This window comes from Betta splendens, chromosome 19 (assembly GCF_900634795.4).
Source record: "Betta splendens chromosome 19, fBetSpl5.4, whole genome shotgun sequence".
Taxonomy (NCBI): Eukaryota; Metazoa; Chordata; class Actinopteri; order Anabantiformes; family Osphronemidae; genus Betta; species Betta splendens.
Genome location: NC_040898.2, coordinates 1179997 through 1198668, shown reverse-complemented (window position 1 = coordinate 1198668; position 18672 = coordinate 1179997). Strand labels below are relative to the sequence as shown.

At 47.8% G+C, this 18672-nt stretch overlaps 1 protein-coding gene and 1 long non-coding RNA gene across 3 annotated transcripts; one reads left to right on the top strand and one right to left on the bottom strand.

The window, feature by feature from the left end:
* Positions 1-16037, bottom strand: npr3 (natriuretic peptide receptor 3). Of its 2 annotated transcripts, XM_029133345.2 has the most exons (9): positions 15804-16037; positions 15163-15689; positions 5490-5612; positions 4990-5165; positions 2454-2589; positions 2225-2319; positions 2040-2154; positions 1879-1963; positions 1-1489 (listed from the first exon to the last, which is right to left on the bottom strand). In XM_029133345.2, the coding sequence occupies exons 1-9, from the start codon at positions 15821-15823 to the stop codon at positions 1378-1380; spliced, it is 1389 nt and encodes a 462-aa protein (XP_028989178.1). In that variant the 5' UTR covers positions 15824-16037; the 3' UTR covers positions 1-1377. The 2 variants fall into 2 exon arrangements, with proteins under 2 accessions (XP_028989178.1, XP_028989177.1); XM_029133344.2 differs by having other exon boundaries at positions 15163-16037.
* Positions 15565-18638, top strand: LOC129603391 (uncharacterized). The gene is made up of 3 exons (XR_008693196.1): positions 15565-15706; positions 17346-17625; positions 18330-18638. It is a non-coding gene; the product is annotated as an uncharacterized LOC129603391 (long non-coding RNA).
* The last annotated feature ends 34 nt before the right edge of the window (positions 18639-18672 follow it).

Here is an 18672-nt window from a genome sequence, read left to right as displayed (position 1 = left end):
TACACAGTCATTAACTTTATTGAGCACATCCATTCAACATCACAAAGGGGTGGTGGAAAACTAAGTCCAGCTGGTTTTTAAGTTAAACTGATCACAGTTCATGACTAATTTATTCAGAAAACAAGGAGGAAAATGGTTTGTTTACATTTTTGCCACTGAAACAACTTGATACTGGTTATTTAAAAGCATCTACACTACTATAATAACTGACATAATATAAAAACATACTGTGGAATAGTGTAACATACAGTAACAATAGAGAAAAAGGATATGTTGAAGTCAATTAGGATGTTTAATCATTTTACTACACATTCAATATAGACAGAATTATTTCAAAAATATTGATGTTTTAAATAAAAAAAATAATTTAAATACTTTAAGGTTTACTGTTAAATCACTGTGCCGGACCAGATACTAAAAGTAATTCTAGTAATATTAGGCAGAGCTTAAATAGAAGGATGAATTTGGTTCTTCATAATAAACGTATCTCTGAAAATCGACACCATCGAGCAGTTAGTCCAGTGAACCAGTCTGTCACCATCTTCCTGCCTGTAGAATGGTTTAGGCTTTAGATTTAGCGCGCTGACACTTTGCATGCAGTCTGTTCTTGGACTACTTACAGCTCCATGATCTGATTTAAGATTTGTAATTTGGAACCGACTGTGTTCTTTGACATGTCAGTAGATAATCTATTCATGAAGCAGTAATGTATGAAACTCCAAAGCTAAACCAGCAAAGGTTTAACAGTTAACAGTTAAGCCAGATGTCCTCTTATTATTGCTAAATGATTTTTGCCTCACCAGAAAGTAGAGACACAGACTCACAAAGCCAATAGAAAAAATGTGCTTTCAACGTAGTGTTTCTCTTTTTTGGAGACTTGCACTCATTTCAGGGATTTGATTTGGATGGAGGATGGTTTTCAATTAAATGACGGTGAACTAAAGTTTAACAGTGTCAGTAGCGTCATACTGTATCAGTAGCTTAAAGTCTACACATGTAGAAATATGCTGACCCGTGGGTTGTGGTCATACTGAGGTGACGATTCCTGTTTCCCACAGTATTAACACTAGCAGGTGCTTGCTTAGGCTTATATGTGCAGATCTAGCTTATGTCCCTTCCTGTCGCTCCCTCCGTTGTTTAAAAAGCAGAAAAGTAAAGTGGATCTCACCCATCCTACTAGTGCGCCAACGTGGGGTTGGAAAGGCTGCGTGTTCACACCAGTACAAGCATGTGTCTGTGTGAAGGAACATCCAGGTAAGTGGTACTCTGTGACTGGTACAGTTGTCCTGAGTTACAGTAAGTCAAACACTGAAGGAGACAAACACAAAGGTTTCAGTCTTTGGTCACATTAAGACGCGTGATTCTTGGTCGGGACGTTTATGCTGCTGAGAAGTTGGATCTGATGGAGTCCTCTCGCAGCTGACGGTGCTTCCTAGTGTTGACTTCTTCACTGTGTGTGCGTCGCTCAATGGTGATTCGGTAGTTTTTTCTGCAAAACAGCAAAAGACACAAGTTTAAATTTAACTTCAATCTTGAACAAAGAGAAAGGTGTCCATGTACTGTGACGAACACACCCCTCATTGGCCACACTTTAATCACAACCAACTGGTGCCACCAGCTGTTTAGCACTAAACCTCCCTCCTTTACTTTCATCATACTTACAGTGCTCCAACACCTACTCTCAGATTTACGATCGGTTAATAAGAGCGATTCCAACCAAAACCTAGTCAGCATAGGACAGGACGAAGCTTTATTGTCATCATGCAAAGAGATTAAGGAATCTCAGGGCTATAAAAGTGACATCAAAGTCTCACATGGACATTTATGAAAACCCTAACCCTTTTACATCATAAAAAGAAGATTAGTATCAGCTGTTACCTGAAGAAATAGAATGCTATGAGCAGTGCAGTTCCTAGAACAGCTCCCACTATGACTCCAGTCAGAGCTGACACTCCCAGACCACCTGTTGGGAGTCAGGCACCAGTTAAAACATATGCTTATTTCAAGTCAGATTCAAGTAAAATGTAAAAGATAATTACAAGATTTGTTGATGTCCACGGGTTCTTTGTGTCGTCCTGTCAGAGTGAAACGCTCAGCGTTGAAGGCAGGCAGCAGTTGGAAGGTTCCGTTGGCACCAAAGTAGTTGGCCACCGCCTATAAGTTAGTTATGGTTCCGTTTAACATTATTTCTACCTGGGAGAAACTCTCACTTGCTTCTGCTTACCTCATAGGTTCCTGCCTCAACATTGGTCATGGCCATCAGAGAAAAGTCTCCGTTTCTATCACCGTTGACGTCCATGGATACCTGGCCAGCCACACCTATTCATCACCATAGAAACATAACCAATCACTGGCTAACCACTTCAACTTGGATTGAATGTTGTGCTTTATACATCACTAATAGGAGTGACTGTAGTAAACACAGATTCAGCAGGAGCAGTATGTAGTTTTACCTTCAAAGGTTCTGTTCCACATGTGTGCCGTGATCTCCGTTCCGTTCTTCTTATTATATCCATTTTTCATGGCTTCATGCAAAGCGATGGCATACAGCAGCATGGCGTCATGAAACCCCTCAACAAACATGTTGACCTGTGATGGAATAATGGATAAAGACAACGTTATTTCCAATCAGTCCAGTTTAAATAGTCATAAAGGATGTGTTTAATTGAAAAGCCAATCAATAAATTGTGATTTAAATGCATGTGAGCAAATATCTGCCATCTAATTGAGGTGAAGCAGACGCAGACAGGATGGTTGGACCAGTACCTGGTCGGAGGACGGTTGGACCGGTAACTTGATACAGACGAGACAGTTGGACCACTAACAGGTCAGAGGACGTTTGGACCAGTAACTGGAGACAGATGGGATGGTTGGACCAGTAACCAGATACAGATGGTGTGGTTGGACCAGTTACTGGACTCAGACGAGGTGGTTGGACCAGTAATTGGACACAGACAAGATGGTTGGACCAGTAACTGGACACTGACAAGATGGTTGGACCAGTAAGTGAACACAGACATGGTTGGACCAGTAAGTGAACACAGACATGGTTGGACCAGTAATTGGATACAGACAGTGTGGTTGAACCATTAACTGGAGACAGACAGGGTGGTTGGACCAGTAACTGGATACAGACGATGTAGTTGAACCAGTAACTGGACACAGACAGGATGTTTGCCAGTAACTGGAAAACAGACAGGATGGTTGGACCAGTAATTGGATACAGACAGTGTGGTTGGACCAGTAACTGGGCACGGACAGGAGGTTTGGACCAGTAACTGGACACAGACAGGATGGTTGGACCAGTAACTGGACACAGACAGTGTGGTTAGACCAGTAACTGGACACAGATGGTGTGGTTGGACCAGTAACTGGACACATACAGGGTTTTTTGGACCAGTAACTGGACACAGACAAGATGGTGTGACCAGTAACTGGACACAGACAAGATGTTTGCCAGTAACTGGAAACAGACAGGATGGTTGGACCAGTAATTGGATACAGATGGTGTGGTTGGACCAGTAACTGGGCACGGACAGGAGGGTTGGACCAGTAACTGGACACAGACAGGATGGTTGGACCAGTAACTGGACACAGACAGTGTGGTTAGACCAGTAACTGGACACAGATGGTGTGGTTGGACCAGTAACTGGACACATACAGGGTTTTTTGGACCAGTAACTGGACACAGACAAGATGGTGTGACCAGTAACTGGACACAGACAAGATGGTTGGACCAGTAACTGGACACAGACAGTGTGGTTGGACCAGTAACTGAACAGAGACAGTGTGGTTAGACCAGTAACTGGACACAGATGGTGTGGTTGGACCAGTAACTGGGCACGGACAGGAGGGTTGGACCAGTAACTGGACACAGACAGTGTGGTTGGACCAGTAACTGGACACAGACAGTGTGGTTGGACCTATAACTGAACAGAGACAGTGTGGTTAGACCAGTAACTGGACACAGATGGTGTGGTTGGACCAGTAACTGGGCACGGACAGTGTGGTTAGACCAGTAACTGAACACATACAGGGTTTTTGGACCAGTAACTGGGCACAGACAAGATGGCTTGTACCAATAACTGGACACAGACATGTTGGACCAGTGACTGGACACAGGCGGTTCGGTTGGACCAGTAACTGGATACAGACGGGGTGTTTGGAACAGTAACTGAATAAAGACGGTGTGGTTGGACCAGTAACTGGACACAGACAAGATGGTTGGACCGGTAACTGGACACAGACGGGGTGGTTGGACCAGTGACTGGATACAGACAGGGTGGTTGGACATAACCTCCCACCTGCACCTGGTTCTGGTTTGGGTTTCTCAGTTTTTCCTTTTTTTCTATACACCTGTATTCTTAAACCCTACTAGAGCTAAATGAGATGACTTGAGATGACTGCTTTACAGCTGCACAGACATTGTGTCACCTGTCACTGGAACAAGCAGACTGATGGAGCGGCATTAATGTAAAATAAAACGTAAGTAAGGTCAAGAATATTTTGTATATATTCATTCTCTTATGTTTTATCACATTTGCTATTCACGACCTCCAGGCATGACTTGTAGAAGCTTCCCTGCAGCATGACGCTGATGTGACGGTGTCTGATGTGCAGGAAGCAGCATTCTGCCTCATCGCTCCAAAAGACCGTCTTCCACCGTTTGGTGAAATCCAGTTGTGATTTAACAGTGGTTTTCTCTTCGCCACTCTCCCATGAAGCTGTGACAGGTGACGGACCAGACATCCCCCTGTACTGCACTGTGAAATTGTAACCAGTAGCACTGGACTCAAATGACCCAGTTTACTGACGGAGGGACTCAACTTTTCGTTATTACTCTGATTTGGAAGGAGCTGAATATTTCCTTCCTGAACCCATATGTGCCTTAATATAATTTGCAGAAAGCCATTTTCACATGAATCTAATATTTGTGTTTCATTATTTGCTAACCAACACTGATTCACAGTAACAGAGTTTGACACATACACTTCCACAGTCGTCACAGTGAAGAAGTCCAGCTTTTTCACTGGACCTCCTCATCTCCTTGGAGAAGTTTTCAAACTCTGGCTTGACCGTCCGTAGAAGCGTGACCGTGCTCAGAGAGGCGTACGCCTGCCGTGCATCGTTGTCATACTTGTCCCCTCTCTTCCATGAGCCATTGCCTAGAATTCAGGAAAACACAGTCTGTTTTATTGGACAAAATAGAGTTTAAGCACAGATCCCTCTAAACCAAGAGCATCTACACATGTTAAGAAAGCACAGTTTGTGTAGTAGTTTCTCTGCAGGTGCATTGTATGATAAAACTTGACTCATCTACTAAATACTGTGTCATGTTTTGTTGGAGTGCAGCCCCTCACTCACTACCATTCAATGAGTCAGTGTCTGAATACCTGGCCTCTGCTGCAGATAAATTATCAAAGCTCAAATCAGTGTAAATGATTCTGTTGATGGTTTCTAGTTGGCTCATTACATTAGGCTAAACTTACCATAAGACGAAGCATTGAAGAGCTCGATGTTAAAGAAGAGGCAGTTTCCACTGGTGAGGCCTCGTCTGTGAGCAGCCAACATGATCTCTCTTATTTTGTCAGCTCCCATGCACATGATCACCGCTGGAACAAAGAGGTGAAAGTACTTATGGTTATTATGCTGAATTATATCAATGTCCTATTTCAGTTAGTTCACTCTTTAAACACACAAAGTGTAAACAGAAAATGTTCTGTAAGTACTAGGTCAAACAAACATGGCTGAATGTACACAAACATGTGCCCCGACGGGTTGGGGTGAAAGATAGAAAAGACAGGAATGAACAAGAATAACAAGCAGCAACAGACACAACCAGGACGTTTGGACCAGTAACTGGACACAGACAGGATTTTCAGTATGAGATGGTTCAGTTTTTTTGTTGTTAGTATAAAATATAAAATTTAAAAAACATTTTTTAACACACGGGTCTTGCAGAAAAACAACCTCACATTTTTGATGTTCTCAGTGCCAGTGTTGTTAACAGATTAACAACAATGATTTTTAATGCATAGTTATTCTGGTACAGATAAATAAAACTCTCTTTTTTCATTTCAAACGCTCACTTTATGTCCCAAAATGCTATAAAATTCATACATAGTCCACTTTCTACTTAATCTTCTAAATTCACATCAGTTCAGGCCATGAAATCCAATTTCAGAACGTAAATCCTAAACTCCTCTGATGTGTGCTCCCTGTTTGGTTCAGATAATTCTGATTCTGAGGCCTGGTATCATGTGCTTATATTGAGGGGGGCTGTGAGCTGGATCACATCCAGGAGGATGGAGGAGTTCACTACCCGTACACTGCTCTGACCAGCTGACCTTCTCCACAAGTTCATCAAAACAAGTTCACCAAACAGCAAGCTTATGCTTCAAACGTAGGCTCTGTCCTGAAACAAACCACTGCCTTGACTCAGCTTGGACGTCTGAGGGAACCTTCCTTCTGGGTTTTGTGGGCTCTAAGCTGTGAGTGAGGAAGCAGACCTCATGTTTTTGGCTGGATAATGGAAGTTCTGGAGGTGAAAAGCAAAGCTGACAGACCGGACTGAGACAACGAGTCGTGACGTTAACAGAAGAATGGTCTGGTGCTGTGATGAGAGTAAGGAAGGTACTAACATGAAAACACTCATTCACTGAGAGACAGGGCTTTAGTGCTACCAGAGAGAACAGAACCACAGTCCCACAGAACCAGGAAGGGGAGCAGTACCAGAGTAGATTCACTTATTTACAGAATGATGAGCCCAGTCTCTAGGTGCTAAATCACACTGGTTCCCATGGCAACACATGATAATCCAAGCACAACTCAATAGAGAACATGTGTATATGTTTCAGCTTGATGCTAACACATTAGCAATAGTAACAATGACTAAGAACAAAGCCAAACATTCAGTCAGTCACCACGTGGTCGTTAACCAGTGGTCTGCATTCACACTAATCAAAGTCCCAATCAACACTTTGGCTGGTTTTCACTAACACCTTCCATTACTGAGGGTAAATAAGGAGTTGACTCAACCTCGGCCTCTGTCCTCTGCATGTACAGTACGTTAGTTAGAGAATGTGGAGGAACGCACCTCCCAGTGTGCCTTTTGGAATAAAGTTGCAAATGTCGGAGCCATGTGCTTTCAATTGCCCAGACTCCAGTCCATGCAGAAACTGTGCATCCTCCTGGCCCAGCGCGAGAATGAATGCACTTTCTTAGAGATTATCCGGAGACGCGATTATCTGCAGCGTCTTCTGGCGCGTGAAGCCTGAGCCCAGCCACACACAGGAAGCAGGAAGGGACCGAACACAACCTGAGAGCTGCTGGCTTTAACACACAGACGTGAAAATGAGCACAACACCTGTCAATACTTTGGGTTTCTTACTCAACTTGCATTTCTTACTCAACTTGGAACCCTCCCTAAGACTGCAACACACAGGAGTCAGCACTCTGCAGAGGAAACACAGCTGTGATGAGTGCTGCCCTCATGAAGCCGCGTCTGCTTGCACAGATTGGAGAATGTTAAAGGTTCCACCAGAGAACCAGACAGTGATCACAGGGTACATGTGTCCTACACAGCACGTGCACAGACACACACAAGCGCACACACAGACACGATTGGATCAGTAACTGGAAACAGACAAGGTGGTTGGACCAGTAACTGGACACAGACGGTGTGGTTGGACCAATAACACAGACAGACACAGACAGGATTTCCAGTATGAGATACACACACACACACACACACACACACACACACACACACACACACACACACACACACACACACACACACACACACACACACATATAAACACACACACACATATACACACACACACACACACACACACACACACACACACACACACACACACACGGGTGTGGACAACGTGGGTTGACCTGCTGGACATCATCCACCATAAATCACCTAATCAGAGATGATATGAGCCTGTCCCCAAACACTGATCCTTAACCGTGGGAGGAGTCAGCAATCAGCAGAGGAAACACAGCTGTGATGAGTGTTGCCCTCATGCTTGCACAGATTGGGAAATACTAAAGGTTCCACCAGAGAACCAGACAGTGATCACAGGGTACATGTGTCCTACACAGCATGCACAGGCGCACAGACACAGACACACACACAGAAGCGCACCCACACACACGGTTGGACCAGTAACTGGACACAGACAGTGTGGTTGGACCAGTGACTGGACACAGACGGTGCTTTTGGAGCAGTGACTGGACACAGACAGTGTGGTTGGACCAGTAACTGTATATAGACGGTGTGGTTGGACCAGTAACTGGATAAGGACAGGGTGTTTGGACCAGTAAGTGGATACAGACGATATGGTTGGACTAGTAACTGGATAAAGACAGGGTGTTTGGACCAGTAACTGGACACAGACGGGATGGTTGGACCAGTAACTGGACACCAACAGTGTAGTTGAACCAGTAACTGTATATAGACGGTGTGGTTGGACCAGTAACTGGATACAGACGGTGTGGTTGGACCAGTAACTGGATAAAGACAGGGTGTTTGGACCAGTAACTGGATAAGGACAGGGTGTTTGGACCAGTAAGTGGATACAGACGATATGGTTGGACTAGTAACTGGATAAAGACAGGGTGTTTGGACCAGTAACTGGACACAGACAGGATGGTTGGACCAGTAACTGGACACCGACGGTGTAGTTGAACCAGTAACTGTATATAGACGGTGTGGTTGGACCAGTAACTGGATACAGACGGTGTGGTTGGACCAGTAACTGGATAAAGACAGGGTGTTTGGACCAGTAACTGGATAAAGACAGGTGTTTGGAGCAGTAACTGGACACAGGCGGTGTGGTTGGACCAGTAACTGGACACATACAGTGTGGTTGGACCAGTAACTGGACACAGACGGGATGGTTGGACCAGTAACTGGACACCGACGGTGTAGTTGAACCAGTAACTGGATATAGACGGTGTGGTTGGACCAGTAACTGGATACAGACGGTGTGGTTGGACAAGTAACTGGATAAAGACAGGGTGTTTGGACCAGTAAGTGGATACAGACAGTGTGGTTGGACCAGTAACTGGATAAAGGCAGTGTGGTTGGACCAGTGACTGGACACAGACGGTGCTTTTGGAGCAGTGACTGGACACAGACAGTGTGGTTGGACCAGTAACTGTATATAGACGGTGTGGTTGGACCAGTAACTGGATAAGGACAGGGTGTTTGGACCAGTAAGTGGATACAGACGATACGGTTGGACTAGTAACTGGATAAAGACAGGGTGTTTGGACCAGTAACTGGACACAGACGGGATGGTTGGACCAGTAACTGGACACCGACGGTGTAGTTGAACCAGTAACTGTATATAGACGGTGTGGTTGGACCAGTAACTGGATACAGACGGTGTGGTTGGACCAGTAACTGGATAAAGACAGGGTGTTTGGACCAGTAACTGGATAAGGACAGGGTGTTTGGACCAGTAAGTGGATACAGACGATATGGTTGGACTAGTAACTGGATAAAGACAGGGTGTTTGGACCAGTAACTGGACACAGACGGGATGGTTGGACCAGTAACTGGACACCGACGGTGTAGTTGAACCAGTAACTGTATATAGACGGTGTGGTTGGACCAGTAACTGGATACAGACGGTGTGGTTGGACCAGTAACTGGATAAAGACAGGGTGTTTGGACCAGTAACTGGATAAGGACAGGGTGTTTGGACCAGTAAGTGGATACAGACGATATGGTTGGACTAGTAACTGGATAAAGACAGGGTGTTTGGACCAGTAACTGGATACAGACGGTGTGGTTGGACCAGTAACTGGATAAAGACAGGGTGTTTGGACCAGTAACTGGATAAAGACAGGTGTTTGGAGCAGTAACTGGACACAGACGGTGCATTTGGACCAGTGACTGGACACAGACGATGTGTTTGGAACAGTAATTTGACACAGATGAGATAATTAGACCAGTAACTGGACACAGACGGTGCGTTTGGACCAGTAACTGGACACAGATAGAATGGTTGAAAACAGTTAATGTCAAATTTAACTAAAATTCAGTTTTAAATTTGGCCACAAGCAAAACTAGCATTTCCATTGGCCTGCTAGGAGCAGTAACAGGTGGACGGGTTGGTGTGATACACCAGTGGCTCACATGTCACACCTCAGGCTCCATTAACAATGTGTCTACAAGGAGAAGAGACTGATGCACTCATTAGAAGAGAGACATGTTTACCTTCTATTAACCAGGTTTGATGCATGACGCTAGCGTATCTGAGCTGAACCCACGTGCCTGCTGCTGACTGTGGACCTGCATGGAGGGCCACATCACACTCATTACAGCCTGCAGCGGCCGCTAATCAGCTCGAGGGCTCTGTGACACTGAGTAGCAGATGCTTGAGACATTGGTCTACGTGTTTGTTCTGTCACGCTGGCACATCCAGGCTGCTTTCTGCATCCTGGCCTAGAATTTAAACAAGGTTGGTGCAGACGGTGGATGGAGCCCATGACAGCCTCAGCCATCAGTGACACTGCGGTGCTAGCACGCCTTGCCGCTAGCACGCCTCAGCGCTAGCACACCTGAGCGCTAGCACTCCTCATGGTTAGCACGCATCGCCGCTGGCAAGCCTCAGCGGTGGCACACCTGAGCGCTAGCACGCCTCATGGCTAGCACGCCTCGCCGCTAGCACGCCTCGCCGCTGGGGCGCTCCCTTCACGCGGCCACGTGCTCCTAGCGAGCAGCAGTGAGCACAGCTCTGGGGAAAGAGCAGATGCAGGAATTCTTTCGCTAGCTTGATAGACTTTCCCTTTGGTGTCCTGGTGATAAATAAATAAATAAACCAACAAAAAAGTTGCTGCATAAACAAGGGTCGCGATTGAAAAGAGCGTGAGCCCAGCGTCGCCGGTAATAAGGAAGATTCAGAGTCTCGCTGGAACATTCCTCACAACTCTGTCACTTAAACACACCTCCTGAAATATCCCTGGAGTCGGTGGGACAAACTTCACCTCAGTCCTGCCAGCACTATAGCACCCTTTAATTACACTGGGCTCTACACACACTAGTGGCCCTGTGTGTGCTCTGTTAGCCATTCCACGGGGCAGCGTTCGCAGCCAGCAGCATTTCAAAACTTCAGGATTTTCCCTTTTGCGAGGGCATTGATGCAAGTTACAAATTAAGTGAGGAATGGGGCAGCACATGGCGCGCTCACTGAGTGCCCACAGTGTGTCAGCGGCTGAAGCTGGCTGAGAAACTAGAGCGTATGCAAATAGAGGGCTGTTGTGCGAATTTGTAATGCGACTACTCCAAAAACAAGGATATATGTTGTTGGAGCCGTCTGTCAGAAGGAACAGACACGTGTGATGGTGACGGAGGCAGGCAGCGACGCGCCAGCGTAGGATGTGCCCAGCAACACGCCGTGTTGCTGCCGTCGCCCTCAAGGCTTAACCTTCAGACATTTGTGGTCAAACAGTAAAAGTGAGTCACTGCTTTACAACTATGCAGGAGCTCAGGGGGAGTTCTCTGCAAACACAAAGGCTTCATACAGACTCAGGATGGGAGTGCATGTCTCAGGAGGACCCGCATCAGAAACGGACCAATCACGTGAGAGCTGCTTCCTCTTCCCTCCTAAGTGCTTGTTACGCGTAAGAGTCGTGTGGTCGCTGGTACCAGAGTCCAGAGCAAACTGATGAGGGGAGTTTTAGATGTAAAACATTGGCTGCTGGTAAAATAAATGGATGCATGTTTAGTTTGTTTGCCTCATGAGGATGGAATGACAGAAATCCCAAACTTATTTTAGTAAGACATGCCATTTCTGGAATTCCAGGGTGCTCACTTCCACATGGGGCGCTTGATTCTGAGACAGACATTCCAGCTACAACGTGAGCAAACGCTGTGACTCGTGAACGGTGTCGAACCGAGCCGGGCCGGGTCGGAGTCGGAGCTGAGCCGGGCCGGGTCAGGCCGAGCCGGAGCCGAGCTGGAGCCAAGGCGAGCTGTATGATGTCACGCTGCCACTACGTGATCCCATACAACACACACACTGCCCAGTTAAAAGCAGCTAATGACTCCTACAGTAAAACTCCAGAGCATCAGAGGGAGGTTCCACCGTACGAGCTGGTGTCCAGACACCAGCTGCCTCCCTCTGGAGCTGTAGAACCAGTGCTCCACGGCTGGGCTGTCTCCAGAACCAGCGCCTGCCTGACTGCATGTATGTGGTACGTGTTGTTGTGCTCAGCTGTGCGTCAGACGCTTTTACCTCTGGTCACATCACATCCACGTGTGTGATGTGTGTGATGTGTGTGATTTGCTTCTAAATGAGCAGCCTGAGGCTCAGCTGCTCCCAGACCAGTTCAATGCGCTGCCTGCAGGAACCTTTGGCTCCAGGAGAAAAGCAGTAAACAAGATCAACGATAGACACAGATTCCATAACATTTAAACATATTTTGCTGCTTTGTTTTGCTCCATTCTTCATTTGAGGTTTAAACTATTTCTCAGGGTGATCTAAGCTCCAAAACTGGACATTTGTGCAGGTACAAAGGTGTGTAGGTCAAAGTTGACTCCCATGACCAGTATGTGGGCAACAGTTCATTAGCTTTGGTTTTAGTGTTGATGGCAATGAACCCATGTCTCACGTGGTGACGCTGCTTTAAATGGATTTCAACTCTGCTCTGTGTAAAAGCGCCCCAGCCTTTGCCTGTGACAAACAGTGAAGGTTCCAACAGAAGGCGGCCGTAATGCTCGGTACAGTCCTGTACAGGACAAACAGCCAGCGGCTGAGGCCCCAGTCCCACTCACTGGATGCAGCCTCTCACCCAACCATGACTCACGGAGGCACGGCGCCGGCTCGGATGGAACCGTGGAGGTAACGCACCGTGCTGCTGTAGTGGAGGCTGAAGTGCCACCATCACTGGGCCGTCCCATAACAGCCCAAAAACGTTGTGGAAGGTTCTACAGTGGCCCGACGCAGTGAAGGCCTGCTCCATTAAACATGTACAGAGCTTTGGTAACACCTCATTGTGTTGTGGTTGACATGCGTTTAAAACACCAGACAGCAGCGATTGCGTCTGTGTGTTTGCATGCATTAGTGAATGGAACACAGCTGACCCGGCCGGCGCCTCATGACGCCATCATCAGCTGCTGCAGTGACGATGCCGGCGTCTGGGTGACGCAGCTGCTTTAGAACTACGCGGGTTCTGACCCGTGCTGTGGGGCACCAGACTCCAGAGCGGGGACCGCTCTGCACAGACATGTGTGTAATCTCATTTGGACCCACACACTGGGCAGTAATGTGCAGTGGCACCATGCTCTGGCCACCGCGGGTCCAATCAGAGGCTGCAGAGCTATCAGCCAATCTGCACCACAGCCTCCAGTGGCTGCAGATCCGATCAGACCCAATTAGGCCGCTTTAATCCAGCGGACCAGCGATGGCGTCATCACCCGTCACGTGCTACAACGTACTGCGCGTGCTTTCACCATTATTTTACAGGTTTCATGTAAATCCTCCAGGTTTGTAAGATCATAGGTGGAGAAGTATTAACAGATGCACTGTCCCAGCAGCACTGGAAGCCAGTGAGTGTCAGACCAACTGTAACAAATGCTGGTTGTAACATTCTGAATGAAGTACATGACGTCACAGTGACTTTGACCTTTGACCTGTCAAAAGCTGACGATATCATATTCTTCCAACGTTTGCTTACTACCTTTTCCTTTATAATCTATTAAACACAGCAGTGGATGCACGTTAACGTCTGGGATCATTCAGCTGAACCGTTCCTTACACCTACATGAGTTTGAGCAGGATGGGACATTAAACTCCACCGCGTCCTGGAAACATGTGTGCATCGGGTTTATAGAGAGCTGACACCTGTTAGTTACGACCGGCACCTCCTGCCCCAGGAGTGGTAACAGTCGCCCCCCGGGGGCGGCAGCGGCCACAAAGACAAGACAGCAGCCACTCATCAGACACTAAGGACACGGTCCAAAGAGCCACGGCCCGGACACGAGGAGGTCCGGTCTGCTCCTGCAGGCGGCAGCAGCACAGTGAGGTCCAGTCAGTCGGATATGAAGCGTCACATCACGAAGGAGCTGAACTGGAACCCTTCAGAGCAGCGTCTGACCTGCTGGGAGCACTGGTTGCAGCCTCAGTATTAAGTGTAGCCTGACGCTTATGCTCATTTCTACAGCATCCGCTCCGTGACATGAGGTGATGTAACCAGTAACTGCTACGACCACGACCGCAGCCACAAAAGCCTCCATCCACAAACGCTGCATCGCTTTGTGTGGTGAGAAACGGCCACCGAGCTTTAACGCTCGTCCGTGCACGTCCACATGAACGCAGCCTCGTTCTGACTCAACCTGGTCTCTCCCCTGAACTGGACCTGAGGTTCAGCATCACGTCCTGACTTCTACCATCTCTCTTCATCAGTCACTGACTTAAAGAGGCCATTTCAGTTTGCTGTCCTCAACCAGGTCCAAAGTCCTCACCGGATCCTCCACTGCCACCGTTCATGCGATGAAGCCGTGGCAGCGGCTCGTTATGCAAGTGTGTTCAACGCTTGTCTGTGGAGTCAGCGAATTCAAACAGAGCACAACAGACCCAGCGGCTTTCCTTCATCACAGCACACTGTTATTTAGATCACAATTCAGCAAACGTAGTTGGGATTCATTGTTATATCAGTATTACAAATATAAGATTATTAGTATTAGAAATCCTGATGTTGATATGAGCGTGTCTTACGCCCTCATATTCACAAAGCTTTATTTTACAAGTGAACCGAATATTCTCCCGAGTTCTTGGAAAAACAGATCCCAGATAAGCTGAGCGCTCAGTTTGTTGATCTCCACTTGTTCCCAAACATCATGTTTGAAGGAAACGAATGCACAAACAAAACCTCCACGTTTCCAGCAACGCTGCGAATCACAGCGGAGGCGGATCTGAACCCTCTGAGCCTCAATTAATCACCAACACTTCACAATGTGGGACCTCACATCGGCTTCAGCAGAAGAATTTGTAGTTTTGCACATTCCTGCACTTCCATCTGGGGATTATTATTATAAACCATCTCCCAGCAACAAAGGCAGATTTGGTTTCATAGACTGAATGAGAAGCACGCACTTAGAGCACGTGGAGGCCGCAGCGGGTGGACGCGCGTTACCTTCCGCGTCCTGGATGTTTTGGAGGACGTCGTCGGTGTCCAGTCGATCCTCCTGGAAGAACGTGTAGAGCCTGACGTGGTAGTCGCTCATCTGGTGATAGACGCCTTCCAGCGTGAAGTAGCAGTTGCGCTCCTGCTTGTCGTCCTCGTAGAGCAGCAGCGCGGACTTCCAGTGGAGGTGCTCGAACATCGCGGTGAAGGTCTCTGCCATCTTCAGGTAGGACGGCGCGATGCGCGTCAGCTGCGCGTACTCGCCGCTCTTGCTGCGGAAGCCGGCGGCCAGCGCACCTGCCGACACCACCGGGATGTTCCAGTGCGACGCCAGCCGCACGAGCGCCGCCGCCTCGTACTCGCACACCGGACCCAGGATCAGGTCCGGCTTCTGGCGACACGACCCGTCCACTAAGGCGAACAGAGCGTCATTGACACAGTCCGACTTCTCAAAGTGGATGTTGAAGCGGAAGCCGGAGTACGGTCCGCCGTCCGCCTCCAGCGCGCGCTGCGCGTAAAAGATCGCCGGCGACACTCTGTCGTATGAAAACAGGTAGGTGTTATTGTGTGGCAAAAGTACCAAGACGTCAATGTCCTCGGTTATGGGCTTTGTCATGACGGCACTCAGGACGCTCAGAAAGTACACGCACAGTGTGATGAGACATGACATGTTGCTTCAGCCGAGCTGGATTTGCACAGACGCTCTTCTCTTCTTTTCCCGCAAGTTGGCTCCGCCGCGCACGTAGAGCTGCGCGCAGACGCAAGTGGCTCGGTCGCAAACGAGCGCGCGTGAGGAAGCAGCGGTGCCGAAGCGTGCGTGTGATGGAGTCTGCTCCAGAGTCTCCCCCTCGGAGATCGTCAGCCCGCCGCACGCGCTCCGGCTCCGCTCCGCACTTTTAAGCATCTTTTCGGGCTCGTTCCTGCGTCATCGCAGCGCTGCGCACCTCCTCCTTAAAGCGACACCGCCGCGGAGCTCACAATGAGTCGCTTCACGCCGCGTGAGCGAACGCGTTTAATGGGACCTACGGTTCTGCGAGAACCAACAGCAGACCCGTTCTGGGCACGAGACGCATCCTGAAATCATGTCCTCGCGTGGCACAGATGAAAAAAGAAACGTTGCTCAGTCTACGTTGGACTTGACATTTTATTTATATATTAATAGTGTGAGGTTTAGACCTCAGGACCTTATTGGAAGTTTATTTGTTCATTAAGGATGAAAATGGCATCTGAAAAGCGATGCACCCACATAAAAGAGAAACCCACGTGCGCTGCTTGTCGGTTCATAGATCATCTCCCACGCAGCTCACACATGCGTTCCACCGCTGCTCTGTGCTGCGGCCACGCGTACAGCATCACATTGATTCTGCTCATCGCTGTCGAGAGGTGGCCACGTTCTGCTGCCGGGTTCTCCACGTCCATCACTCCAGGTGGAACGCGGTCCACGTGCTGGGACGCCAGCTTCCTGTGCTGTGTATAGGCTGCTGCTGCAGTGGAACACTCACCCACAGTTAAAAGACAGCATGCACACGCTCTCACTCACTCACTCACTAGTCGTGAAGGCCTTTTCTACATCACTTGCCCTGTCAGACCCCAAACCCTCCTAAAGGTCAGGCACTAAGGGCTAAATCAGTGAAACGGTCTGCTGAGCTGCAGCTCCAGCTCATCAGAGCAGCGTTTACTGAGAACAGGCCCATGAGCACGTTGTCCTCCACGGAGCAAACGTCCAATCAGGCTCCACGTTGTGCATCTCTCGTAGCACGAAGCTCGGCTCATTAACGCGTCACCAGTGACTCACCCACCAGGTCTCTCAGAACACGCGTGGTGTTTACTGGCCAGTGGAGTGGAATTTACCGACGCAGACGCCAGCGTTTTCCACAGCTCTCATCATACTTAAAATCATTAAATCATTAAAAGTCAGATTATTTTGCTGAATGTGAAGCGCACTTCTGTGCTATCTTTATCAGAAACCTCTAAATTGCCCCAGTTAGCGCCACTGGGGAGCGTTTCTGTAATTACGGTCATTACACTAAACTCAACACCTTGTCATGTAATGACATTTCACTTTTTAATGGCTGCTGTTCATCTGTGGGATTTTTCCAGTACGACACAACATCCTGCTGCACAATAAATGTGGGCTGTTAAAATGCCTTTATATGACAATGAATGTTTATTCTCCGCTTCCTTCCCTGCAGTAAAACGCACGCGCCCGTGGATTCCTGAGTCGCGCCGTGCGCTTGACGAGCCCGACCTGGACCCGCCGGGCACCGCGGGGATGAGCGGCGGCAGCTGCAGCGCTCACCTTCTGACTGAGCCTCGTTCAGGCGCTTCGGCGGGAGCCCACGGAGCTGCGGTCACGTGTGCAGCCGTGGAATGCGTCCACACCTCCAGGCATGTGGCAGAGCTGCTCCGTGCTCTCGTGCTTGTTCTACACGGGCTGTCTGTACATTTTACAATGAATCAGCTGAGCTGGATGTAAGTACTCCATAATAACAACCTCTGCACATGGCAGAACTTTGTTCATGGCAGAACTTTGTTCATGGCAGAACTTTGTTCTTGTGACTGCCCAGGAGGATATTTTCAGGACAATATTGCAGTTTTATTTATGGGCAGCTGTTAATGTCAGGCCAGATGTGGAAGCGTTCCAGCTGCAGAGCTTTGCCATCATTCGCCCCCTTCTCTCCACCAAAAACACAGATCTCTAATCTTTGCCTAAATAATCATTTGTTGTCATCACCAGCTCCGGGCTCAGTCGTTATCACTTTGGTTTGTGTGCATTTACTGACATCTAGTGGTCACTCAGAGTTTGACACTGCTGTTAATGTAGTGAATGAATGTTGTCAGTGATCTCACTACAGCCAAAAGATTTTAGAGGTTGTGTGTTTCATACATTCCTTAATGTAAACAGTAAGTCATAGTATAAATAGCACATTTAATGTGTTAAATTAAAACTCAAATACAACTAGCGCGTATGATGTGGATTTAAAATGCTGCTGCAGATGTTAGGGTTATGGAAGTTGCATGCAATTAATAATCTTAAAAAAGTTGTCCATCAGAAAGCAGGAAGTTCTCCCTGTTGGTCACATGATCTTATCTATAAATATAATAATGAGTCCAGTGCATCTCTTGAATCTGTAATTCTTCTTTTTTTTCTCCCTCCATTTACTATTGCTTTTTAGGCTGCTCACGTTCGCTGCTACAGAGCGTGATGTGTGGACAGATGTGGCTCGAGGCTCTAAGGCTGGAATTCCCAAACTCCACTCATCTGTGGAAGCGTCACTCAGACCTGGCTTTGTCCTCCCACAGACCGGAGAGGAAGCAGGAAGCAGCAGCTCGGTCACAGACAAAGGAACCAAGCACTCACCTGCTTCAACCACATGTTCACTTAAGGTTAAGATGGTCTGGTTAAGAAACGTTCCTGCTAAAAAGCGAATTTGAAGAAAAAAAAAGTTATTATGCCAGAGGCCTTCCTGATGCAACCTCTCTCTGAGGGGATTGAACCCATAACCTGAGCAACACGCT